The following is a 27,836-nucleotide window of genomic DNA, read 5'->3' on the forward strand; positions in this document are numbered from 1 at the left end:
GGGGTTATGCAGCGCTTTTGATGGAGCCTCAGATATGGGGCGGAGTCTGCATAGGGCGAGGGACAGAGCCGCAGCCAGCCAGGCGCTTGTCTCGCTGTGTAAGGGGCGTGACCTATGCCGGCTATGGGTGTGGCCCGGGCCCGCTTCGGGCGTGACATGCCTGCGGTGGGCGTGGCCTGTGGGTGTGGCCCCGGCCCGCTTCGGGCGTGACATGCCTGCGGTGGGCGTGGCCTGCGTGTGCTGTGGGTGTGTCTGGTAGCTGCGGCTCGGGGGCGGCGCAGTGTCCGGATCTGGGATCAGGACGAGGGGGATCAGGATTGAGCCGGGTCCGGGTCTCACAGCGGACCCCCGGATATAGGTGAGAGGTGCGGCTACTACATTGTCCCCGCACTCAGCTGCATTTATATCGCACCGGGCTGTGTGCTCCCTGCGTTATCTCACCCCCGATTGTGTTACATCACTGCATGCCTAGTTATCTCACCCCCTGATTGTGTTACATCACTGCATGCCTAGTTATCTCACCCCCTGATTGTGTTACATCACTGCATTCCTAGTTATCTCACCCCCCGATTGTGTTACATCACTGCATTCCTAGTTATCTCACCCCCCGATTGTGTTACATCACTGCATGCCTAGTTATCTCACGTCCTGATTGTGTTACATCACTGCATTCCTAGTTATCTCACCCCCCGATTGTGTTACATCACTGCATTCCTAGTTATCTCACCCCCCCGATTGTGTTACATCACTGCATGCGTAGTTATCTCACCCCCCGATTGTGTTACATCACTGCATTCCTAGTTATCTCATCCCCCGATTGTGTTACATCACTGCATGCCTAGTTATCTCACCCCCTGATTGTGTTACATCACTGCATTCCTAGTTGTCTCACCCCCCGATTGTGTTACATCACTGCATGCCTAGTTATCTCACCCCCTGATTGTGTTACATCACTGCATTCCTAGTTATCTCACCCCCCGATTGTGTTACATCACTGCATTCCTAGTTATCTCACCCCCCCGATTGTGTTACATCACTGCATGCGTAGTTATCTCACCCCCCGATTGTGTTACATCACTGCATTCCTAGTTATCTCACCCCCCGATTGTGTTACATCACTGCATTCCTAGTTATCTCACCCCCTCATTGTCATATCACTCTTAGGTTGTGTTATATCACCGATCTTGCATAAAGATCTTGCCTTCTGTTCATGTTATCTCACTATATGTATAGTTATCTCACTGCAGCTTGTCTCACAACTCCCTCTGCTCAGTGAGTTATATCGTATCTGTGTTATCTGTGATGTTATAATGCAGTGTGTTGTCTCACTGTTAACTTGTAGCCACACGTATCGCATGATATGCACTGTCCTATTTGTCATGTAAATTGTCCCAGGTGTGTGTGTATCCTCTCACGTCTTCACAAATGAAAGAAACATAGTTTTTTACAGTATATAATTATGTGGATTTTCCAGAATTTTTGAAGACAAGTGTATACATGTGTCCCTGGCATGTATTCCTGTCTGTACTTCTCTGTGTGATACTGGTGCTTGCAGCCATAGTCACCAAAATTACTGGACTGTGCTCACACTGGTTAACTGTCTTCCAACACAAAACGATGAACTGCAGTCGTTTTGTATGGAGTGGTTGTGTTCCTTCTGTGTGCTCTTGATAACCTGCAATCTTAACCCCTTCAGTGCTGGAGAGGGGGTTGCAATACATTGCAGTTGCATGCCTGCCCAGCATGGAAAGGGTTAAACTAATCAATCAATGTGAGATTTGTTTTGATTTTTAATGTAACATTTAAGCAGCTTTATTGATGCTTTAGGGAGACTGGACATTTGGATAGTATGTTTAATTGCTGCAGGCCTCTGTCAGCAAGGGGTTAAATGTGAGTGCGTGTGTATACATACATACATACATACATACATACATACATACATACATACATACATACATACATACATACATATATACATATATACATATATACATACATATATACATACACATATATATATACATACACATATATATATATACATACACACACACACACACACACACACACACACACACACACACACACACACACTTTAAAAAAGAAAAAAATTATATGTGAGCACACTCGGGTTATCAACTGTTTATTTTGCCAGTTGTGAAATCCGTTTCGGTCCTCAATGGGATCTTTGTAAAGATGGCTCAGGATACAAAAAACACAATCATCAAAGAAAACTAATCCTAACAACTACAAAGTATCACAATAATTCATTATATAAAAAAAATATATATATTGATATTAATACAATGAGAAAAATACAGATATAATTGCTCTTTCTGCATACATCATACATATCTAATTTGATTTACTTGATACAAATGTATAATAATAGTTAAATTCCTCGGACTGGAGAACACTAAATAACACAGAGGCAGCCTTAATCACAAAATAAAGAACTGATTAAAGGAAGGGACATATACTGTAGGCTTCACTACTACCTAACTAAAGCAGGAACACTGTATTAATATAGCTAAAAGAGTATCTAGTGACTTAGCATGCCCCATGTGAGTCCAAGAATAGAAAAGGATAATGAAAAAGTCCTCTTCCTAAATGTTACGTTTATGTCTGAAGCACTTATTCTTACGACCCGTTATTTATATTATTTGTTATTTAAATGATTGTCACGTGTATTACTACTGTGAAGCGCTACAGTATGTACATTAATGGCGCTATATAAATAAAGACATACAATACATACAATACAATACTTGCACAGTGACCTTGTTTCAGTAATTTTAGTAGTTTTTTTTCTCTCTTATCCGTGTTCAAATCTGTACTGCAGCTGGATAGCTGTAATAAGTGTAGTCCAGTCAATATCATGTTTGCACAAGCTCAGTGTTTGAAGATGTGTTGGCATGCATCCTTAGGAATGTGTCTAGTTTGGAAGCATGACAGCTAGTCATGTGCAAATTTCTTCAAATTTGCGTAGCAATTTTTTTTGTGTGGTTTGCTCAGAAATTTGTAAAAACTGATATTTGCAACATTTTTGCCAGATTACCAAAAATGTCTGCAGGTTTGCCAGAATGACACCAGAAATGCACCACTGTTTGTCATAATTTCACGTAATTTGCAGTATATAAAGGGCCAAGTAATCTTGCACGCTGACTTTTAATGATTGGTGAATTTTTATTTGCGACGCGTGCCATTTTCACACAATGTTGGGATATTTTGTATTTTTGTCCTGTCCCTCTATCAGCGCATGACATGAGGGATATGCTTCTCCAAGATGAGGTAGGAAACAGAATACTTGACTCTATGAGACCTATTTAAGCCCTCCTCCAGTTTGTCCCTGGTCAGTTCTTTTGTGTCCTATGTTGGAGGTGGAAATATTTAAAAATGTTTGTACCTATGGAGCAGCTCCCAGTGTCCTCTGGTTATGGAGTTCATCCATAGGTGGTCATCACGCCACCCTACTCCCACCAAGGAACCACTAGCCACTAATCTCATGACTATAGTCGTTCCGTGCAGATAAGGGCCATAATCTGTGGAGTCTTGAACACAGGGTGTCAGAATTATTCATATGGTTTAAGGCATCCATGGTGGAGTCATTTCAGGCAGCCAAAGGAGAGGCCTCTCAAGGGTCAGTCAAGCGTTCAAGACAAATTACATCCCAAGAAGCAGAGTCAGATTTTTCAGGAGCAGATTCTAATATAGAGTATGCATCAGATATTTACTTACATTCCTCATAAAATGAAAAGGCTAAGGAGGAATCTTATAGCTCAGGTCTCCTTGAAGAGAAGGAAGAATTGAATAGATTGCAGGGGCTGAATGAGCAGCTCAGTGAGTAAAGACACTGACTGGCACTGAGTTTGAATGGGAATCTGGTTCAATTCCCGGTGTCGGCTCTTTGTGACCTTGGCCAAGTCACTTTATCTCCCTGTGCCTCAGGCACCAAAAACATAGATTGTAAGCTCTACGGGGCAGGGACTGTGTCTGTGAAATGTCTCTGTAAAGCGCTACATAAAACTAACAGCGCTATACAAGAACAAACAATTATTATTGGACAGATGTTTGGTGGTGCTAAGAAGAGGAATAGGACTTTTTCAGTGCACAAGGTGTTAAAGGATCTCTTTCTGAATGACATATCCTGATAGGGAGAGTGGCAATCCTAGCAAGTTCGCCAGGAGGAGGATAAGGAAGATTGGGAAAATCCGCCTAAAGTGGACGTGGTGGTAGACAGATTCACCAGACGGTGACTATTCCATTGGAAGATGCGGCATCCTTCAGATATCCTCTGGATAAGAGGATGGAAGGCCTCCTGAAGAGACTATACACTAACCTAGAAAGAACCTACAAATCCATGACAGTGGCAATGCCAAGAATATGAAGATTTGGTTCTCAAGAGGCAATAGAAGCAGGAACTTCACATCAGAAAATCTTAAAGGCTTCCGCAATTGTTTCTGAATGGTTAGATTTTTTTTATGCAACAACACTGCTAGCAAGGTCATCAGTGCTATAAGTGGTGATACACCCACCTGAACCAGTGGGCAGAAGATGGTGTTTTTTCAAGAACCAGTTGTTTTTCATACCATTCTTGGGGAAAGCTCTGTTTGACCAGGAACTGGAAGCCATAATATATAGAATTACAGGGGGAAAAGGTTATTTTTTTACCACAGGTTCAAAGACTGAGGCCGTCATCTTCTTTCAGAAGCCAGAGGCAGACCTTTTTGAGGGACCAGAATATCCAGAGGGCCAAGAATGTCTATCAAGCAGAAGAGCACTGCCTTAAAGTACTCAAACAGGGAGACACAGATATGGAGCAGGCCAGTCCTTCCCCATAAATTTGCCTTTCTGAATATTGGTTATTGGTCACTTTCCTGGAGCCTCTGGCAGTTGGTGGAAGACTCAGATGGTTCAGGAAGAAGTGGGCCCAAAATACAACAAACCAGTAGGTTCTTCAAATAATAGACAGTGCTTAAGTCATAGTTTCGAAGATAAAAACCCAAGTTCAAGATTTCTTCCATCATCAATTCCTTCAAAAACTACAAAAGATACAAGCATTATAGCAGTGCCTATCAGATCTTCTACAAAAATAAATGATCATAGAAGTGCCCAGGGTTTAAAGAGGTTTTACTCCATCTTATTCATGGCCTCACAAACGTAGGGTTCCTTCAGGCTAGTACTGGACCTCACAAATCTGAACAAGTATATCAGAAAAAGGCACTTCAGGGTGGAATCAATTAGTTCCATTATCAGCATTTTTTTTTTGAAGAGGAGCGCTAAATCTCCTCTGTGCAAGAATACTATATCAATCAAGATAAAGATGCAACATATACCTCCGTGCAAGAAAACTATTAAAGCAATCAAAGTAAAGGAAATAAAGAAGCTACAATTTAAACCATATGCTTGACTTCTTTTTCGTCCACTGCCAGCTACTCACAGCTTAAAGTGAAATCAGCTGTTGGTTTGACGAATCTCCTCTACCCCAAACAGCGCATCTCCAAAAAGAGGAAACAGAAAACCAATGGTGCAGATCAAATGGATTTTATATGTAACACCCTTTCCCCCATCCCCCGTCCCCTGGGAGATATGCATACATGGGGCATTATGGTGCTAACCTGCGGGCTCACCGAAGGCCTGAGCCTTCACTCATAGGGAGCTAGGGAGTGCTCGGTGCAGCACCTCCACCCGTGAGGATCCTGGTGTAGACGGAATGGCTCCTCCATGGGAACATATGTAGATATACAGCAAATAACCACAGACACAATAGTAATAAACAACAACTCTTTTTCCATATTGTCCCACACAGATACACATATATCATACAACACAATCACAATATTACCCAATCCCTTCCTCCTATCCCAGGGAGTAATTACACACCTAAGGATCCTTGTTGCACCCTATCCCTGGGGCACCTTAGTACCACAGATGTCCGCCCAGGCAATCCCCAAATGTATGTTTTAGGGCAGCGCTACCCTCCCTTGTGTATTGGTGGTGCACGTGGGTACCTTCCTGGTTACACTCGATCAATCAGGGAATTCCTTCTGCAGAAATGGGAACCGCATACGTGATCCCAGGATGCAGGGCTTCCCAACAATATGCCTTCTCACTTAACGTCCGGCAGCCGCACGGTAGTACCTCCAAGCCTGGTGAATCCTCCCCTGCACTTCATCCTGCTCCGCTGAGAAGCAAACTAATGGGCAAGTCCCTGTAGTATGGCCTCAGCTAGGGTGGGTCAGGGCCTAACTCAGGCCTACAGGGGTTTCTCTGCTCTAGTCCTAGGCAGCCTGATTGGCTCCCAGGACCCAACCTTCTCCTCCGAGGTCTCCGATAGTTCTGACCATGCCCTTGCTGTACTCCAGAGGATATCCTGTTCGAGAAGGGGATATCCTCTCCCCAGTCCTTTGGGAGTACCAACATGGCCGCCGCACCTCCGCATAGGAGACCGAAGAGCTGCATCAACTCACCCCAGAGGTGAGGAGGACTACCCTGCCACATATTCATAAAGAATGATGCAATGAATTGAGTGTGCACTCACACTTCCACCAAATATGGATCAGAGGTAACCAGATTGGCTTAATACCTTTTTATTGAGGACCTGGTTACCCCCTCACCATCACACCCACACTTTGGAATTGTACTATCAACACACAAATACATGAGAGAGCACAACATTTCCACTGTCACTAGATACCTACTCCTCCCTCATTTGTGGCTTCAATACATGAAAGAAAGGACTAATGAGGCTACTCATCCTTCTTTTTCTACTATGGAGAATTGCATTGTGGCGTGTGGTGTGGGAGTAGGAAAAGGGCAATCATGGAATTTGCAAAAAATAAAAAAAGAGTCGGAGGAAAGCTGTTTCTCATTGAAAGTGGCTTTTCTAGCTAAGCTATATTTAACAAAAATACATGGCAGTGTTTTGGGTATAAGTGGTTTCATTTGCTTTGGCTCACTAGACAGGACTGTGCCCTTGAGACACACTTGGGCTCTAGATTGGGAAGCTATGCGCTGAAACTACTCCGTGGTCTTGATCCCCTCCAGTGCTGACGAGGTTAATAGAGAGACGTGTGTGTTTCTCCTTCCATAAAGCTGCTCCATCTGTGCCAGTTCCCAGTAATTTTCTGACATAAAAGGACATAGCGGCTGCTGAGCTTAAAATCGCAGTCAACTGGGGAAAAGTAAGCACTCAGGCAAATGAGAGCTTGTTCCGCTTGAATAGAGAGGCACATACAGTCAGAACAAACCAGTAGCTTTCTGCTCCTGCAGTTGCCACGTAATGTACAATGTGTATACAGTACCTAGAAAAATGTGCAATACCTAATGAAATCATATATAATTATTCTTTCATTGATTATGACAGAATGCACTGCTGGATAGTACAGACTGTCCCTTGCTCTAAATCACAAAGATGTTCCTCCTAGTTTTTGAACATTGATTGTGCACCTACTTTGTATGTCAGAGCATTTTGGGTGCACTTCCACTTATTGTGTTCCCAAAATCACTATTAGTTTTGTTTATTGTTCTGATCTGTGGTGCTGCATTTTCGCCTCAGTGTTGCATGAACCCCCTGAGAAGCATGAACTGTATTTTTTTTTCTGTTTGTCATTGTGAGGTTTTTATGACTCCAGAGGCATTTGTCGGAAATTCTCATATTAATAGCTTTCCTATTTTATTATTAACCTTGTCGGTGCATTCTGGCACTCGTACTATGTGATTAAGATGTAGTGATCACATGGGGGCGTAAGGCAAGGGAGCTCAAGCCCTCCCCAACAGGTCAGGTTTTCAGGATATCCCATCTGTGACTCAACGCCTCTGATTGATTGAGCCACCTGTGCTGAAGCAGAGACTGATTGAGCCACCTTTGCTGAAGCTGGGATATCCTGAAAACCGGACCGGTTGGCGGGTCTTGAGGACTGGAATTGAGCACCCCTGGCATAAGGAACAGAAGAAGACTTTCAATGACCATCGTAAAGGCCAACATGCCAACCTGAATAAGATACAGATTTTTTAATTTGTTTTAATACTCTGTAAAAAAAAAAAAAAAAAAAAAAAAAAAATCGGGAAACAATCTTAGGGTGTTTTAACCAGAAGGCATTTTTTTTTATTATGCAGAACCTTAGATTGTTATTTGCTATATGTGTAGGACCTCTTTCTTTTTCAACAAAATTTGGAGGGCCCTATGTTCAAAGTGTAGGTACAATGTGAATTGCACATAGCTGGTTGATCGCTTAGCTCATGGATTGGAACAAATCATACTGGAGTGTGCCCAGTACAGGACAATAAAGTTCATTCACATCCTTGCGGTTGCTTGGAACAGAGAGGAGTTTATGGAGCTCCCTAATTATGGGGCTGCTCTTGTTTTGAAAGACACTTTGGCCAGTGTGTTTTACAAGTGAGAAAACATGAGGACATAGCAAGCGAAAAGTACCCCCTTTTTGTTTTCAAAGACTAAAGCATTTTTTGCCCGCCGAATTGCGTGATTGTTTATTTTTTTATTAGCTGTAGTTTTCCATCTTTTGTGTGTTTGATTGATGTGGAGAAGGAAAGGCCAAATTGAAAGATGTACAGGATACCTAATTGGTACTTGCACAACAGACGCAGCACAACAAGTACAGTAATTGACTCATTTTTGCTGCCTGGTTACGAGCCTCTTTGCAGCATTCTTTACTTTATGTAAGTGGGCGGCGGGGATGTCCTGTCAACAAGCGTATATTGCTGTTTGTCAAGCAAAAGCCAACAAACAGGCGGGTGATTTCTAATATATATTGTGCAGTTCTACTTAGCAACATGCATTGGATTTGCAATAAAGAAAAAGCACTCACCCACATAACTGTATTACCAGTGTACTGGCTCTTGCATAATTTATGACTATAGCATAATTATGAATTAGAATCCCTGAAGAATAGAGCTTTACCTAATCCTCCAAGGACCAAAGAGAACTAATGATTGCGCTATGTTTAATGGGTTATATACAGGTAATTAATGTCGTTAAAAAAATTAAAACAAGTATTAGTATTTTTCATTTTCTCTGTTAATACACTTCATGGGACTGCCCTCTATGGAGGCGCATTAATTACCAGGATTAAGAGATTTAAATTGTTGCAATTAGAGGCTATACTGGTTTTAATTCTTTATTTAATTTTCATTATTTATTTTAGCAGAATGTTTGTATAGATGTTGTTGTAAGGTAGATATGTTTATAAAGCGTGTAACAGTGTTTTGCAGCGACTAAAATATGGAGAATGGAAACACAGTGGAGTTGTGTATAGATGTCTCCAAACCGCAAAACTACGGTAGGTCTAACCTGGAGCAAGAAAATAGCACCAAATATATAATACTGCAGCATACTTTACAATGACATTACTTCCCATGGGGACTTTTTCTTTTATAAATATGGTGCCATTGTCTTTTGCTCCAGTTTTGCCCTCATTTTGTATTGTATGGTATTGTATTGTATGTCTTTATTTATATAGCGCCATTAATGTATACATAGCGCTTCACAGTAGTAATACACATGGTAATCAAATAAATAACAGATAATATAAATAACAGATCATGGGAATAAGTGCTTTAGACATAAAAGTAACATTAAGGAAGAGGAGTCCCTGCCCCGAGGAGCTTACAGTCTAATTGGTAGGTAGGGAGAAGGTACAGAGACAGTAGGAGGGAGTTCTGGTAAGTGCGTCTGCAGGGGGCCAAGCTTTATGTATCGTGTTCAGAATATCCACAGTGCTATTTTGCAACCATAACACTTTAACTCCACCCAGTGAGTGTATTATTGTATTATTTTGTACTACCAACATTTTAAATACCGGAGGTTTGTTTTATGCTGTGTTTTTTTTTTTGTTTTTTGTTTTTTAAACAAAAGTACTGTATGTCTAAATTTCTCATCTTGTACTGTATTTCAGGCAGTAAGTTCAAAAGTGCCTTACTGATGGGGTGGGATAAAGGATCCACGGCCTAAATGTTTACCTGGATTTTGATGCCAAATATAAAAAACTAGAAATACCAAAAGGCTTTTCAGGAAAGGAATAATTTGAGATTAGGAAAGTGTCCAGATCTCCCTGTTTTGCCAACAGTTCTTCTGAACTAGAGCAGCTCACAAACATGCAGCAGGTGCATGCATTCCAGGCACATGGAGAATAAAGCCCTCTGCATACTATTATTATTATTTTTTTTATTTTTTTTACTAAGTATTCATGGAAAATAAAGCATGACATTTCAATGAATGAAAGAGCTAGGGGTTTTACCTAGTTTCAACCTATCATATACAATGAAATTGACTTATTTAGGACTTGCATTATATGTGTTTGTGACAGATGAAATGATGCTACATCAGTACATTATTTGTGGTGTTGAGGGATGAATCACATAGCATTTTGAAGCGTCTTTGCAAAATCTGTTTTTTGATTCAGACTTTCCAAGGATGCAGAGAAAACCCTCCTTTGGTGACTTTCTCTTTAAACATTTATTACAATCTTGCCACAGTATCTTTCTCCTCACCCTAAGGCCGCGCTTATAGTGCCGGCGACGTCGCCCGAAAACAAATACATTGCCGCCGCCGCGTGTGCTTACAGTGCGCGCGACGGAGCGGAAACTGGAAGGCAGCAAAGTTTGATTTTTCAAGGGCTGTCGCGTCACGTGACGGCTCTTGAACAAATCAAATTGCCGGAATCCCCCGCCACCCGGTGAAACATAACTTTCGCCGGTGGCAACGGGTGACGTCACCCGCCATGTCGCCATCGACGGCACTATAAGCACGGCCTAAGGTTCTTTATACTTCTTACAATGTTTAGCAAGGGACTATTGTAGTTGAACCATTTTGAAAATGTGTGGCTGGCTGCATTTAAAGTGTCACCATGAGTAGAAGCTACCAATGTTCTCCATGGCATTTACTTCATTAAAGAAGTGTACAACACTATATTTATTGTAGGGATTGGAGCAGTCATATTGGTCATGGAGAAACTATATTACAGTATATTGTTGGTCGTGATACTTTTTATTGCATCAGCGGGAGAGTTCTCCGTTGATGTTACTACCTGAGCATTTGAGAGAGACTAGTTGGTGCATGAGATTTCAATACCTTACACAGCACACACATCTAGAGATTTGTGGAACTCCCGAGACATCAATCTACCAGGACTGAAATATGTTCAATTTGAGCTTTCTAGATCACAAATAATAAACTATTTAATGGGAAAGTACTGATTTTTATCAGTGAGACGTCATTGACGTCTAGTAGATGGCTAATAATAAAATAATAAGACCGACTAATAGAAATCGGAGTTGACATGTCTGGATTCCACATGCCAACTTTCCCGCAGATAACTTCACTTAACATACTACCTAGATTTTTGAAGTGAGTACAATCTCCTGCATGCGGATGAAAATCCGTCACGGAAGTGATGTATTGGGCTGCTGTTGGTTGCACATCTGCAGACGCGGCCGTCGCAAGCGCTGTACAAGTGCGCATGCGCAGAAACGGGAATACTAGTAAGTGACATAATGCGCATATAAAAATATACTTGCTTACGCATGCGCAGAGACTTACATCAACATCTGCGCATGTGTGGAGGTCTCAAGCGGACACACACACACCACTGCTCAAGTGCGTATAAATATAGAAGTGCAAATAGCAAACATTTTATAAATGTACCATTTATAATAAAAAAAGGAAGACGTGGAAAACATGCAATGTGTGTAAACATATAACACATGATTGATATATAGATTAATATAGTAACTGTAATGATTATTAAAAAAAAAAAAAAAAACGGGTGTGTGTTGAGCTTCTTTGGGTTTTGCCACTGAAGTTGTGTTTTGATTTTTATGATTTAAATTGAATGAAAGACTTTTTAGAGTAACAGCATTTAGATAGATATATTTTGGATTGTAAAGTACCTTACTTTAGTTAGCATAAGTCAATTATATCATGTATTCCTTGTGATAATATGGAAATTTCAATACAAAAATAAATTATACTCTCAAATCTCTTTCATTGAATTAAAAACATCACCATCACAAATACAATTTCTGTGACAAAACGCAAAAGTTTCACTTACAATGCGCGTGCTCAGCACACAGTTTTTTTTTGTGGGTCACATACATGATGTGTCTTATTTTGTAAAACACTGGCATTTTGGTGTCACCAATTGCTGTATAATTCTGTTAAAGAACCAAAAAAAAACAGAAAAGGTCACCATGCATTAGAGAATAGGAAAGCGTTTTTATAGCCATGACTGGTGGTCTTTTATTATGATGTTCAAGGGAAGGAGTATACGAAATGGACATTTAGCGCATTTAGAGATTTGTCATATAGGAGTAAAATCTGCCTCTTGTGCTATCCAGTTGTAGCACATTTTCCCCCCTCCCTAAGGGAGATTTGGTAGCTACAGGGTTGTGCTGTGGTGCTGGTTAGCTCACCTGTGATCTTCCAGGAGGTCTAAGGGCTCCGCGTGATGGAATTGGGAGCAGCAACAGGTCAGGCTTTTGTCCTCGGGTTCTTTGTACAGCGCCTCCATCCTATGAGGATCCTGCCAGAGACAGGATAGATCCCTATAGGCACCTTCTTCCCCCACCCCCCCCCCCCCCCTCAATAACTCCAGGCTCAGAAAGGGTATACAGGCATACCCCGCATTAACGTACACAATGGGACCGGAGCATGTATGTAAAGTGAAAATGTACTTAAAGTAAAGCACTACCTTTTCCCACTTATCGATGCATGTACTGTACTGCAATCGTCATATACGTGCATAACTGATGTAAATAACGCATTTGTAACAGGCTCTATAGTCTCCCCGCTTGTGCACAGCTTCGGTACAGGTAGGGAGCCGGTATTGCTGTTCAGGACGTGATGACAGGCGCATGCGTGAGCTGCTGTTTGCCTATTGGGTGATATGTACTTACTCGCGAGTGTACTTAAAGTGAGTGTACTTAAAGAGGGGTATGCCTGTAATCAACTCGTTATTGCAGTACACCGCATGCCTTTATGCTCTCTCCTGGTCCCTAGAGCAGACCCAAGAGGCTTGAGGCCCCAAGAGCCCCTCCTTAGCTCACTTACCCTCTGATGGGGCGAAGGGGATGCACTCCCACTCCACTGAGGGAGGGAAGGGAAAACACACACAATTAAGTCGAGTCTCCGCTTTTATACCCGGTGGCGGGGCCTGTAAATCTGCCCCATAACAGGGCAGGTTCAGGTACTGACAGGCATCACACCATCTGCATGTGACCCAGTCTGTACCCTCCCCAGGTATGACCCTCCAAACTGCCGGTAGGCCTGCACCTAGACATGATAATATTGTAGCTATCCAGGCTGCAACTGCAAGCTAGGCCCTGTGCAGGGTTTTAACCCCCACACTGCCTGTTCCTGTTAGGACTTATAGTGTTGAGGCCAGTGGAAAGGCTATAGCCAGGGGCACTAGGCTACATCGTCTAATTTACAGTGGGCTGAATTCAGATATTTTTCTATGTAACTGCAGCTGAAGATTCAGCTCCTGGGCACCATGGGTTTGAACGCTAGGGAAGTGAGAGTATTATAACCGTATAAACATTAGGGTCACTGATGGCACCAATAAATACATGGCAGCATATGGGTAAAATAAAGCGATCTGCAGATGAGATATTTCACAAATGTGGCACAGGACATGATCACAGCAAAATTACAACCCAATTTTGCAAGTTAGAACTGTTTATTAATAATAATAATAATAATGGCTTGTTCTTGTATAGCGCTGCTAGTTTTACGTAGCACTTAATAGAGACATTTTGCAGACACAATCCCTGCCCCGTGGAGCTTACAATCTATGGGTTTTTTTGGTGCCTGAGGCACATGGAGATAAAGTGACTTGCCCAAGATCACAAGGAGCCGACACTGGGAATTGAACCAGGTTCCCCTGCTTCAAACTCCATGCCAGTCAGTGTCTTTACTCACTGAGCCACTCCTTCTCCCTTTAACACTGTGACGTTAGTGATCCTTGATATTTGTGCACAGCTGGACATTTTCACATACAGCAGCAACTACAGGTTGAAGACTGCTTGCCTTGAGAATTCTGCACGTAAACCCATCCCACGCTGTGACATTTCTGCAGCAAGACTAATGGCTCATCGGATTAACACAACGGGTCTCTGCTTTTCAATGGGACTCGTTCTGCGTGAATCCTACCGGGCTACGAGTCCCATTCAAACGCAGGGGCCCCCACTGTGTTAATTATAGCCTGCTGTGGACCATCTCATGAGTTACTGCGAGATGGTCAAAGATTTTCCTTGCCAAGCAGTCTAAAACCGGCAGTTGCATCTGTATTCCCCCCCCCAGCAGTCCTATCTCCATTCCGCAGTTACACCATTATTGGGAGCATCAAAACTTCAGAAAAAGGAAAAGTAGCACCATGTTATTGACCTAGCAGCTGTCTATTTCATCAAGGCCAGTTTGAGGAACTGAGCCAAGGCTACTATACTTTGGCATGAAAAAATGGATTCCTGTCTTTGAACAAAATATGGTGTCACAATTTAGGATATTACTATTCATATTTATCACTTGGTGTACAGTTAGTTTAAGGGGTTTATATACGTGTTATTTAATATCGATATCAGACCAGGACCACGTTCAAACACTCAATACATACAAGTTAGATCACCCTTGTGTTTCACGGTTTTATATGAAGGGTTGCCTGAGGAAAAAATTGGTGATTATGAATAATGTACTTTTTGCAACATTTTCAAATCTTTCAAGTAATTTAAAAAGTTTATTTAAAGGCATTCTGCAATGGTACATATTATATATAATATAGCCAGGTATTGGTTTATTCATAAATATAAACATTAGCACTGTTAGAGTAGTGTTATGTACATAGGGCAAGTGGGCTGCAGTTGTGCACAATCACAATACAGTTTTAAGACGTTCCATAAACTCACAATACATTTTAAAAAGGCTCTGCAGTTCTTAAAAAGATGTAAACCACTAAATTGGGTCTTAACCTCCATTGTCTTCACAGTTTAAGGTGAGCTTTTATATGGTAATGTATAGGAACATTATATTATTCATAACTGCAAGAATGATTAAGGGCAACAAACACCTTTAATTTAACCTACTGTATTAGACATGTTGTGCCAATCATTCAGTTTGGTGCTATATGGGACTACACCTTTAATAATTTGCACATTGTGAATGCCTTTATACAAGACCAATCTGCAAGCAATATAAAAATTCAGCTTCTAAACTAACACACATTTCTGCTAACTAGTCTAGGTTGTGACAAATGTTAGCGTGGAATGATATTAGACTTCATGTTAAATACTGTACTGTAGCACAGAAATCACATATCCTTATTTCAAAGGCTTCAGCTTTGCTATTTGCTACACAGCTTCTACTGTTGTTGTGAATTTATCTCCTTACAAAGCACCCTTCATGGAACTAATTTCTGTGGTCACTAGTATTTTTGGAACATAACACTGGTTTGTTTATTTTTAAAGTATCCTTGGCTCCGTTCTGTCATTTAAAAAAAAATGTAGAGAGTACTTGGCTGTTGATTTTTCTTCATACAGTGTCTGTTTTCTATAATGTTTATACATTGTCTTATGCTAAAGTAAAAAAAACAAAAGTGGGCTTCATCCAATTCATTTTTGATGTATTCAGGATTTTGTGGAATACATAAAACTGTGAGATTTGTTTCATTTATTTTTTAGGCAGTGCAAAAAGGTCTTTAAAAAAAATAATAATAACATTTCTGATTGAAAATACCTGTTTTTCCTGTAAATTGAAATGTGATTTCTAAGTAGGGCAGGGGGAGTAAAAAAATAACGGTTTGGTGTTTTCCGCAATATCAGAGAGTATAGTGCAATACCTAAATGTCAACACGAAAGTCAGGTCTTTGTTAATTATTCTCTGATATCTTTTTTTTCAGGGGCTGAAGTGAAATGTTTTATAATAAAAAAATAAATAATTATTTGAGCTAAAAAATAATAATAATCAATTTGTCCCGTGTTCATTATTTTGCAATCAATTTATAATCTGCGAGTGTTTCTCCGACTGTCCATAATGTATATTGTATTCAATAACGTGTGTAAACTTTTACATTGTGCTCTTGCATTAAATTGAAAAGCCTTGTGCATTTATAAGCAGAATGTTTATTACCTTTTAGAGTTAATAAGTAGGTTGCTAGAATTCGTTGCATACATATTGTAATGTGAGAAAATAAAGAAAAGAATGTGAATCACACCCACACAACATTTAAGCATGAAAATGACAACATTTACAGCACTGGCTCCCGGTAAGTATAATAGTACTGTATGTCTGTACGGAATTGTCTGCAGGTCACATTAATGATGTCTTTATTATGATTTTACCTCTCAACTCAGGTATAACACACAACAGCATTTTAGTATGAATTGTCACGTTGCAATATATTTATATAAAAGGCAACATTTTGGTTAGATGTCATATGTAGGACATGTTCTCAGTAGCCATACAAGTCCTTGTTTTGTCTTTGAGAAACAGATAGTACAGTAAATGCAAATACAGTCAGCCTGCTGGAAAATCTCAGCCAGCAGTTTTTGTTTTGTTTGCCTCGTGGTTGCAGATTTTGTTGATGGGAACTGAACGGCTGTTTCCTTGTTTTTTCCTCTTTTTTTTTTTTTTTTTTAGGTTTGATTTCCTAATGTGGCGTCTAAACAGTCGGCAAATCAAAGATCTCCATCAGTCATATAAGGGAAAAAATCTGACCATGGCAGATCAAGATTCTTACTGGTTTCCACTATTGGTTGTCATCCTTCTGTTGTCACTGGTTACAATGACAAACTCGGAGATGACTGGTAACCATACTTCAAATGACTCTGAACCAGTGTTGGAGTCGTTGCCCGTTATCACATGTAAAGTAGATCATATCAGCGTGAAGGAGGGGAATAGTGTGCTCATCGACTGCAACATTGAAGGACATCCAGGTCCTCAGTTCCAGTGGTACAACTCTAATGGACATGCACTGGCAGTGGAAAATGGTAAGTTCTTAATATGACATTTTACTAACCTATATCATTTTGTCCTGCTAGATAAGCCTTTTGCCAGGAATTGTTTTCATTACTTAATGAGGAATTTAATTAGTGAAAAGCAAGCCTGTATAAAAACAAATAATCGTGAAATCATGTTCAAGTAGTATTATTGGTTGCATTCCTAGTTATTTTGGGGAACATATTACAGTATACACTTTCCCCCCCAAAAAAATAAATATACTATTTCTCTGCAGATGTGAAACTCTGCGAACCATAAACATCAGCATTACAGTAAAGAAGTCTTCCTGTTATAATAAGATTTCAGTCCGTTTAATAGTTTAAGAGAATACAAAATGTGATGCTGTTTTCTCTGCCAAAATGCATAATACATCCAAGACTCCATCAGATATCAGAAGTATATATTTATTCTCATAAGGCAGACTCTGTACGATATCTGGATATTAGTTTCAGCCCATGCCGGCAAACCAACCACGGAAACCACGCCAGTTCACCCCAATTTTTATTTATTTATTTATATATATATTTAAACCACCGCACTTCTGCAGGTACAATCTTAAAATCTGTTTATTTCATCCAAGATAAAAAAAAAGCACTGTTTTTTATGTTGTCGGATGAAATAAATGGAATGTAAGTTTATACCTGGAGAAGTGTGTGTGTATATGTATATATAATTTTTTTAATTGTATTTAATATTTGTCATTTAATCAATTATGATATTCAGATTATTTAATTCATAGATCTACATTCCAATGTTTTTAAGAAAATGTATGTGTATGGCAATGATATATTTTGGATCTCGTGGTCGCAGGTTTTTATCTTTTCCAGCATTGCACTTGGAACTGGACTGCAACTACCAAAGCCCTTGCACAGGTGGGAGGGGAACATGAGCTAGGAGGGCAGAGGCAATATCTGAGAGTTTGAGCACTAGGCATGTGCAAAACCACTGGCAGCACCTGCCAAAAACCAACATGACATTAAGCTTATTCTAATGACATGAAGTTCAGACATTGTTTTTGCAAATAATTAGCATTGTGGATACCATGTGAATGCAGGCATGGTCACATTATGTTCCCTGATTTAACAAAGCTTATTGTAACTATGCCTAAAAGTTGACAAAATACAATGGTATATACAGTACAAGGTACTGTACTTTTTGTTTGGGATGCATAATTAACTCTGGTCAGAATGCACAAAGAATTCCAAGGGCCCCTCATGATATGTCTTTGTAGTTGTACAGTTGTATGTAGGTTGTCCTTAGCTATACTTTTTCAGGACCAATACAATTTCTAGAAACATAAGCATCTGTGCAAAAATATGTTTGAGACTTACCATGTGGAGCTACATCATCAACTTAAATGTTAAGCCATTTCACTACGGCCCCTATGCCACATGCTGTAAAGCAGAGGTGGCCAATTTCCGTCCTCAAAGGCCACCAACAGGTCAGGTTTTAAGGCAATCTCTGCTTCAGCACAGGTGGCTCAATCAGTGGCTTAGTCATTGATTGTCACTGAGCCACCTGTGCTGAAGCAGGGATCTCCTTAAAACCTGACCTGTTGGTGGCCCTTGATGACTGGAGTTGACCACTCCGGCTGTAAAAGCATCTTGCTCATGCTACAGAGGAGTTTATCTCCATTCAAAATGAATTAGTACGAAACTATTCTCTAGCGCAGGGGTGCGCACACTGGGGGGATTCTCTAGGGGGCACGGCTTTTACAGAGGCCCCGCGCTCTTCCCCACAGCATTTAAATTAAATGCCGGGGGAGGCGTGAGGCCTCTGTATCTCCCTCTTACCTGCTCTCAGCCGGCTCTTCGGCGATGTGCTGCCATAACGCAGCGTCAAATGACAATGCGACGTCGCGTCACATGATGCCGCCAAAGAGGGGGGCGCGAGCAGGAGGGAGAGAGCAGACAGTGGGTCGCAAACAGAACAGTTTGTTCACCCCCGCTCTGGCGCAGTGAAGACGTCTTTACAGCAAATCTTACTGGGGACTATAAAAGTTCCGTATCACATTATGAAGTAGTGGGTCCCAGGCAACTCTGGGAGCCAGGGCCGGCTTGATGGCGGCACCATTGGTGTAGTCGCACTGAGCCCGCGCTCAGAGAGACTCCATGCTCTTCCTCACAACAATTTATCTGATTGCCGGGAGACCGCGAGGTGCCTCTGTACGTGCCTCTTACCTTTTATCCGGCATCTCTGCGGCGTCACGTTGCAATGACAACGTGACATAGAAGCGTCGTGTTGCCATGATAACATGATGTGACGTCATATGATGTCGCTGAGATGAGATGCCAGAGCAGGTAAGAGGCCCAGCGCTCTCCCACAGCATCGAGCCCTGCTAACTTTCAAGGCGTCTCTGCTGGCAGCAATCTGGTTAATAACATCCCGATTTTTATACCCCCTGCTGGATTCTTTTACTCTTCCATCACTGCTCACATATATTTCCTTAATGTCTACTAGTCTGGAGCTGCAGTCGAGCACTGAGCTACAGTGGCGGCCGCCTTCAGCCTCGTGCCGCCGTTTCAGCGCGACTTTTAAAACCGCGGACAGATGCAGTGTTTGATGCGGCATGTTCCGGTATTTTTAGGCGCCGCGGGCGGTTTCATTGTATTAGCGCTATTAGCGCTGTCTCGCCATGAATGCGGCATGAACGCGGCAATGTGCGTGACATTCAGAAAACATCCCCGAAAAAATTCGGGGATGTAGGAGAATAAAAGGGGCCGCGACAGTATGTGACTGAATTGCTGTTTTGTTCAAATGCAGTTGGAGTAAGTGTGGAGGAGTTATAACCTGACGGAAAGTGGTGTGCAGTATTGCTAGCATTGATGACTGAGTTACTTCTGTAGCCATGGCTGGTTCTGGCTATACTTCTGCCCCCCTTGCCATGTAAGCCCTGGTAGCTGCTGGCTGTGACAGGCTATCATCTTGGGTTTTCACCACCCTCCGGCAGCCTCCCTGAGTGACTGGGGTGGAGTTGGAACTTGGTCTGTGTGCAGCCAATCCGGGTGCAGACCTTGTGCCCTCCCCCTCTGCACTGAGGAGGAAGCCATTCCAAATCATAGGGAGTCCAAGTCTCTCCCTCAAGAGAGTGAGACGTGCCTCAGCCCCCTCAGGGGGTCTGAAGAGAATACCAAGCAGGCTTGGGAGGCCACAATTCTGCCAGGAGGCCTAGGCACCATCCAGAAGCCTAGGGGCTTGATAAAGCAACTACCTCTGCTGTATAACATCTGCAGTGGAGGAATAAAGAAGCCCTTTTGTTTTATATACCCCTACCTACGTCTCAGTCTATTGGGTAGGGGTATGAGAGATATGTTTCACAGTGGGGATTGTCTCCAGTACACCTGGAGCCTGCTGTGAATGGAGGCGTTGCACCAGATAAGAATCCAGCCTGATGACAACCGAAAGCCTGTCAAAGGGATAACCAGAGGTTTGTAACGAATCCTTCAGCCTGCGAGCACTCGGCTGAGCTCCTCACAGAGGGGTTGTGTGTGAGAATCGATTCACAAAACGGAGCATAACAATCTACAGTGACTCATTCCATCAAAGCCCCACTCCCTGTGGGCTACACACTGTGACTCCACCCCGTTTTCCCTCTCCGGGTTTTCACTTTATTTTAAGTTGCTTTTTGTTTATATTTGTTCAGTTAGGAGCTGCATTTTAAAGTTTTGCGGCTTGAAAGAGGGCTGGGTGTAGCGGAGAGGAGTTATTGACGGGGGAACAAGCAGAGCTTGCAAGGCTTTTAAAAGCTGCCTGTATTTCCCCCTCAGCAGTAGAGAGGAGGCTAATTGGTTCTTAAAGGGACAGCTCCTCTCTGCACCTCTTCTCCTTAAGCACTTTCTTCCTCCCCTGGTTTTATAGGGCAACACCATGCAGGTGGGGAGACAGCAGGGGGAGTTTCACACAGACCCTACACCCCCGAAACCCAACTCGCTAACTACAGCATCCAGTGCCCTGGCTGCACCTCACCCAGCTCCTGCTAGCATCTTAACCCCTGCATCCCCAGCCACATCATGCAGGAGGTTACTGGAGGCACTATCCCCAGCGCTGCTGGGGCTAAACCTATATTAAGAGTGAGGTCCCCTGACCAGGCCATTGAGGCATTTTTAAGGAAATGCTGGGTCCCTCTGCAGTGGTGGCTGCAGGCAAAATGTATGGAAAGTGGGTATTATTTTTACATACCCTGGCTTCCTCCCACACTCAGATGCAATGGAGCATTGCTGTAGGAGTAGCTATATCCCCATTGAACCTCTGGAAGGGCTGTGCACACCATCTAATGTGCCCCCTTCCTCCCAAACTACTTCATCCTACAACAAACTCTGGGATACATTAAATCTCCCATCATTAAAATATCCTTGGGTTGAAGGCATAGGGCCCTGAGGCATGTGCTCTCCTTTAGGCAGCAAGTTCACCTGCTGCTGCCGGGTTGAGTTGAGGCCTCCTATGAGGTCTTTACCTACAGGGTATATAATATGGCACAGAGGAGGTGAGGTGTTTCCTTGGTAAAGACCTAGGGAGCGCTCACAAGTGCAGTCCCATGGGGCATATAAGAACTGACCAGGCTCCTGCAGCCACTCCTCCCCACTGCTAAAGTATCCTGTCCTGCTGTGCCCACAACAGTGAGGCCCTCAAGAGTGCAGTTATCCCCTGCCTTGCACAGGCAGCGACCTGTAATCCTCCCCCCCAAATAAGGGAGCAAGAAGAAAGGCCACTATGGAAAAAAACAGCCTCTGTCACTGTTACCTCCAATCTTTACCCAAATACGAGCACCTTCCATGATGCAGGAGAGCAGGGGGAGACACTGTTCTCCCACGTTATGACATCACTTGATTTGAAAAAGAGTTTAAGTGACTCACTATTTGACGGCTTTCTTCGATATGTCTCTGAAGTCTTCATGAGAAACTGCCCAGATACACGAAGCTCCATTAGCCTACTCAACTTAATGTTAACCAAAATTGACGTAACGTTAATGCCAACGCCTATGCACTAAAGAGAATAACGATCCAATAACCTAGAATTAAGCACTGAAATAACGTATTAATACATTTCTACGAATATTAGGCTCACTCGTATGCAAATCAGATACCAATGACCCATGAACCTAACATTGCAGGTGCCTAAACTCTGTTAATGTTAGCACAGGGAAATAACGTTACCATACATAGGTTACACGAAAACTTACCGTTGTTCCCAACCAGACCCTGATTATCCCAACATTATTTCATAGAATTACCTATAAAGATAAATACGTGTTAAAGTAAAAAGTGGTACCATAATATATTATTTTTATCTGGCACTTGGCACATTTCATTTAAATAGTAGCGTGTCAGAGCAAGATGTATATGATCAATAATATAACATTAATCAACACATGCGTTACATGTTCGGAACACGGTATGGTTATTTGTATATTGTATTTTCCTAATGTGCACTGTATTGCTTAAGGCATCTCGCCGCTATTACCGTACCCGTTAATGCATTATAATTAACTGAGTGGATATTCGGTCAACAACAAAAGACAAAAATACCCAATGCTACATCCAATGTGACAAAATATATAGTTAAATACAGCTGCAGCGGCCGTTTTTTAAACAAATCACGCGTTGTGTATATCGGAATACCGATGTCATGACGCGGGATGTCTTCCAACCTTACCGCCTTAAGACGCGAGTGCAGAAAATGGCATTGTAGAGTTCTGGTTTTTAAACACCTTAAATTGACACAGTAGCACAGTACTGTACACATTACAATTCATTCATTTCATTGCAACTAAAGAAACAGAATCCATGAAATTCAAACAAAGCAACCGCAATAAACATGGGTGCCTGGGGCGATTTGGCCGCGTTCATGCTGCGTGGAGTACAGCAGCGCACACAAAATCGTGGCCGGGTTTTTTTTAATACATGCCGCTGCAGCTGTACCTCAATCTCAGTATTCTCATGAGTAAGGGTCATTTAGTTAAACCCTTTGGCCAAAGCATTATAAGCCTGCAGACACGGCACAGCATGACCAGTATGCAGGTCCTAACACTACCTGTGAAAATTCTCCTTTACCTCTGCTGGAGGGAGAATGACCTCAGTGGGTCAGTCCACACAGGAACATGAATAAAATATTAGTTTAACTCAGGTAAAATAACTTCTGTTGCCTATTTAAGTAACGTCACATTATTTGCCCTGATGTAACAGAGCTTGGTGCAGGTGGCCCAATGATGCCTAGCGGGGTGGAGCAGGTGAGAATAAACATCGTCGGTTGCCATGTGTCATTCTTTGTAAATACTGCCCATTGTCCATCAGGAACAATAGGATACTATATAAAATATATAATATTCTGACTGTGCATACTGTATATGGACAGAACATGTAACGTAACACATGTCAAACGCGCGCATTAAAAACATCTACTGCATACTAGCCATGTTCTGTTTCTCCAGAGCAGTGTTATTTCCGGCATTTCCTGCCTTTCAGATAAGATATGAAGACTCAGGAAATTGCACTAACATTACTGTTTTAAAACCTGCCCGCATGTGTTTTTCCATTAATCTGTATAGAGGAGAGAAACCTTTGGTTGGGGAAAGAAAATATAATGCTAATGAAAATGTTCAATTTTTTCACTAAAGGGTGCTATTAACCACCAGTGATGGCTCGTCAATGGTGTTAACGATTTCTAATGACTATCACTGTTTTATAAATAGCATAGATACTGCATAATTAGCTTTTTTTTTTCTTTCCTGTGATCAAAGCTTCCGGATCTCTTAAAAACTCGATTTTATTTTCCCCCTACTCTTCATGTTGTTTTGAAAGATGTTATGTCTAATGTTTATAACAGAAAGTCAGAATGTCTTTTCTCAGTTCTAATGTATTTTAGCTTTCTGTTACATAAAAACACTTCTTAATTAAGTATTTGATTAAAAGAAGGTCTACGCTTTCTCTGTGTTTCTCATCCCGTGAATGTCTGTAGAACTCTCAATATAGCCAAATAACTCCCAAAGCTCACAATTTGTACCTATTATATCTTGTTTCTGTTTCTTTGAAAGTGCAAAGGTGGTTTATTTGCAAATCAATCACTTCAAACCGGCCGGGGCGCCTCAAATTTCCGTCCTGCCGTATATGTGCTGCTGGCAGTGCTGACCTGGCCTGTCCGTCACTGCCGCGACCAGCAACAGCACGCTCCATTATGATTTGCAAGTGCAACAGCAAAGCATGATTGGGTGCTGTTGCCGGCGGTGACTGTCAGGTCATCACTGTGTTACCTCTTCCCCTCCCGCTCTTTACCAAGCTCTGGCTCCTAAAAAATTTCCACTTGCCCCTACATTTGTAATATATTTTTGTCTACTCATTTTAATATAAATGTTATGTACAGAAGAAAAATTATTAACTAGGTTTTTAGAGCAAGCACAAACAATTTGCTGGTTTAACCCCTCCATGCTAATACGAATGCCCAAGGCATACGACTTGGTTAGTTAGATGAAAGTTATAGAATGTTAAATAGCAATAAATGTGAATTCTGATTTCCTATTTTTGTTTTTGTTTATTTCTGTAGGTAAATGGTGGATTCTCGACAATGGACTTTTAAATATTACCAGTGTATCTTTTGAAGATAGAGGCAAATACACATGTGTTGCTAATAATTCCCATGGCAGTGTGAATAATACAGTAACCCTGAGAGTCATTTTTACCTCTGGTGATATGGGCATTTACTATATGATTGTCTGCCTTGTAGCGTTTACCATTGTGATGGTCCTGAACATTACTAGATTGTGCATGATGAGCAGTCATCTAAAGAAAACTGAGAAGGCAATTAATGAATTCTTCCGGACAGAAGGTGCAGAGAAATTGCAGAAGGCTTTTGAGATTGCAAAGCGGATCCCCATCATCACATCTGCCAAGACACTGGAACTGGCCAAAGTTACTCAGTTTAAGACTATGGAGTTTGCCCGGTACATTGAGGAACTGGCCCGAAGTGTTCCTTTACCACCCCTTATCATGAACTGCAGAACTATAATGGAAGAGATCATGGAGGTTGTTGGCCTAGAAGAACAGCGGCACATTTTTATAGGGCAGCGATCTCTGGATCAGGGTTGTGATGGAGACAAAGTCTTCACTATCCCAAATGGGTTACAGAGAAGTGATTCCCCAGCAGCTGATTCAGATGCATCCTCTCTCCATGAGCCATCTCGGCAGATTGCAATAACTGTGTCTGTACACCCAGTGATGCAAAAACAGTGTTTAGACACACAGTCGCAGGACAGCTTGCAGGACTGCATGCAGGACAGCACGCAAGACAGCATGCAGGACAGCACGCAGGACAGCACGCAGGACAGCACGCAGGACAGCACGCAGTTGAGTATAAAGGAGGAATGTATATCAAACGAAGTGCAAACTGATGAAACAGCAGCACCTGTGTCAGATGACACTGCTACATGTATTATTTATGAAAGCCATGTGTAAGCTTATTTGGAAATCTATGCATATTACTACAAAAAGACACACAAAGCACCTTAGAGAAAAGACATTTAACAATTGCCACTAAGCCTTACATGAAGAATGTATCATCTATCTTCTCCAAATACAAACTCATTTGGGCTGAACCTCCGCTTTGTTCCTTATTTGGGAAGAATCATATTGACCGTCGAGGGGAATTAACTACCACTGGATTTTGATATAAGCTCCTTTTTGTGTGTTTTTAGAAAATGGTGTATATCACACTAAGGCAAATGATTATATTAGACCCTAGATATCTCAAACCTTTTATTTATTATTTTGTGGGGGTTTTTTCATTCCCTTAATTATTGGTTTCCTTCTGACCGGTGCGCTTGTATACATTTGTAAATGTTTCAGTGGTTGCACCCTTAAACAATGTGTATAATTTAGATACCACCTTCACTTGTCATTTAGAACCACATAAGGGTAGGAAACAAATTTGCAGCTTTAATTTGCTTAGTTATGTTATTTTGACTTGAACAAAAGAAGTGCGATCCATCTTTATACTTGTCCCAAATAATTAATTTTTTTTAAGTCTTGTCAATTGACAATTTAATTGTTACTGCTAGACTAATACTTCATCTTTGTCACTGTTTTGAGCAGATAAGTGGGAATATAAGCCTTGTGGGTTAGAAAAAAAGACTAAATGAAGTCCGTTTTGTGTCTTGGAGGTTGGCAATTCAGATCAAGGAATAAGGAATATAATTACCTTGAGTATATATCATGCTTGTGTGAGAAATTCTAACATCAAATAGTCTTACAAGTAGTTCCTTATGATCTGCAGCTGTTTTATAAATATTTTCCAAGACACCCCCTAACGCTGAAAAGAACTGCCTAAATATAGGTTATATTTGTTATCAAACAAACCCTAACATTATTTACATGTCACAGGTCCCCAAAACAACAATCCACTCCCGAAGTCTACATGAATTGAAAGCGGCAAACCAAGTGTGCAATTTATTATTATTTTTTGTGATTTGTTTTAGTTTTTTAACAAAGGATTGAAGCACGGGTCTCTGGAGCTGAACCCCATTATTTTCAGCTCCTGTAGACCTCTGCTTCCAGAGATACTTACCTCTGTAGGTGGTGGCAGTAACTGCTCCGGTCGGCTAGCATGGGCATCCTGCGGGCCAATAAGAAGCTGTGACATCATTCGGTGCGGCTTCCTATTGGCCTACGTGACGTGCGAGCTCTAAACTTGCAGGAGATACCGGCACCAGGTTCGGAGTGAAGTTTCTCTTGAAGCAGGGAGTCTCCGGAGCTAAAATGAATGGAGTTCAACTCCGGAGACTGTCTGCTTCAATCCTATGTAAAAAAAAACGAAAAAAACACCATTTGCTAACAAAAATTGATTGCTTGTATTACACTCTTGCTAACATCTGCCAATATACCATGGTAAGGAATCTCATTGAAAGCAATTGAGGTTTGCTTTGATCTGGGGCAATTCTTTTGCGTTGACTTTGCCCCCATAATGTTCATATCTAACTCCTGAGCATGTACTATTTCTATTTCTTTATTTTGGGAGGGAAAAAAATAAATAATTTTCTCTAGCTTCTAAATATACCAGGGTACCTACAGACTGCTGTGGGTTCTGCCGAGAACTCAATTTTAATCTCCCGGATGGGTTTTATCTCCTGAAGGAAGCATCAAATTCCCCCCTCCCCCATCCACCCCCTCCTCCCCCATAAAAACAGTGTTGGAAAGGGCAATACAACGTCTCTTAAAGGGAATTTAAAAAAAAAAAAAAGTGATTAGCACAGACGCTTTAAAATAATATAGACAAAATATGGACGTTTTGGGTATAATGTGACAAAAAAACCTCCACAAAGCTATGGCATGTTATTTACGCCAATCTATAAGTAAAAGGTTAAATCGAACTTTGGATACATTTACTGATACCTTAGATGGTTGTTCATGAAAATAATGAGGATTGTTTATGTAACACAGGCTGCACGTTTTTACCTTTTTTTTGTCACAAATAAGCAAACCCACACTGCAAAGTTAAGAATATATGTAATATAATTTTCCATTAGTTGCATTATTACCACTACAGTTTGCACCTGAGAATAATGTATTGACCTCATTGTTCTCTTGTCTCCGAGATGGTCACTTGAGCAGCAACAAGCACTTAAAATATCAAAAGCATACTGCTGGCAGACCAAATAATATATGATGATACTTAGCCATTAATTCTCATTGCACTGACAGGCATGGCAAGCATTAAATGTTAGTGAATCTTTGTTTGATCTTTGCAAAAACTCCTCTACATCTATTTCACTTCTGTGTGTAAAGAATCTGTAAAAGTGTTGCCATTGTTTAGGAAGCAAAGCACATTAAACTGAAACTGCATTGAA

At 41.5% G+C, this 27,836-nt stretch overlaps 1 protein-coding gene across 2 annotated transcripts; it reads left to right on the forward strand.

Annotated features, from left to right (window-relative positions):
* The first annotated feature begins 203 nt into the window (after positions 1 to 203).
* MFAP3L (microfibril associated protein 3 like) lies at positions 204 to 27,836 on the forward strand. Of its 2 annotated transcripts, none has more exons than XM_075611496.1 (3): positions 204 to 365; positions 16,646 to 16,995; positions 24,542 to 27,836. In XM_075611496.1, exons 2-3 carry the CDS (start codon positions 16,659 to 16,661, stop codon positions 25,447 to 25,449), a joined length of 1,245 nt encoding a protein of 414 aa, XP_075467611.1. In that variant the 5' UTR covers positions 204 to 365; positions 16,646 to 16,658; the 3' UTR covers positions 25,450 to 27,836. The 2 variants fall into 2 exon arrangements, with proteins under 2 accessions (XP_075467611.1, XP_075467620.1); XM_075611505.1 differs by having other exon boundaries at positions 210 to 358.

The sequence above is a fragment of the Ascaphus truei genome, chromosome 1 (genome assembly GCF_040206685.1).
Source record: "Ascaphus truei isolate aAscTru1 chromosome 1, aAscTru1.hap1, whole genome shotgun sequence".
Classification (NCBI taxonomy): Eukaryota; Metazoa; Chordata; class Amphibia; order Anura; family Ascaphidae; genus Ascaphus; species Ascaphus truei.

What these genes read in the sequence shown, in the direction of transcription:
- MFAP3L (XM_075611496.1), top strand. Translation starts at nt 16,659, where the DNA reads ATGTGGCGTCTAAACAGTCGGCAAATCAAAGATCTCCATCAGTCATAT. An exon ending in TGCACTGGCAGTGGAAAATG is followed by an intron (nt 16,996 to 24,541) that starts GTAAGTTCTTAA and finishes TTATTTCTGTAG; the next exon opens with GTAAATGGTGGATTCTCGAC.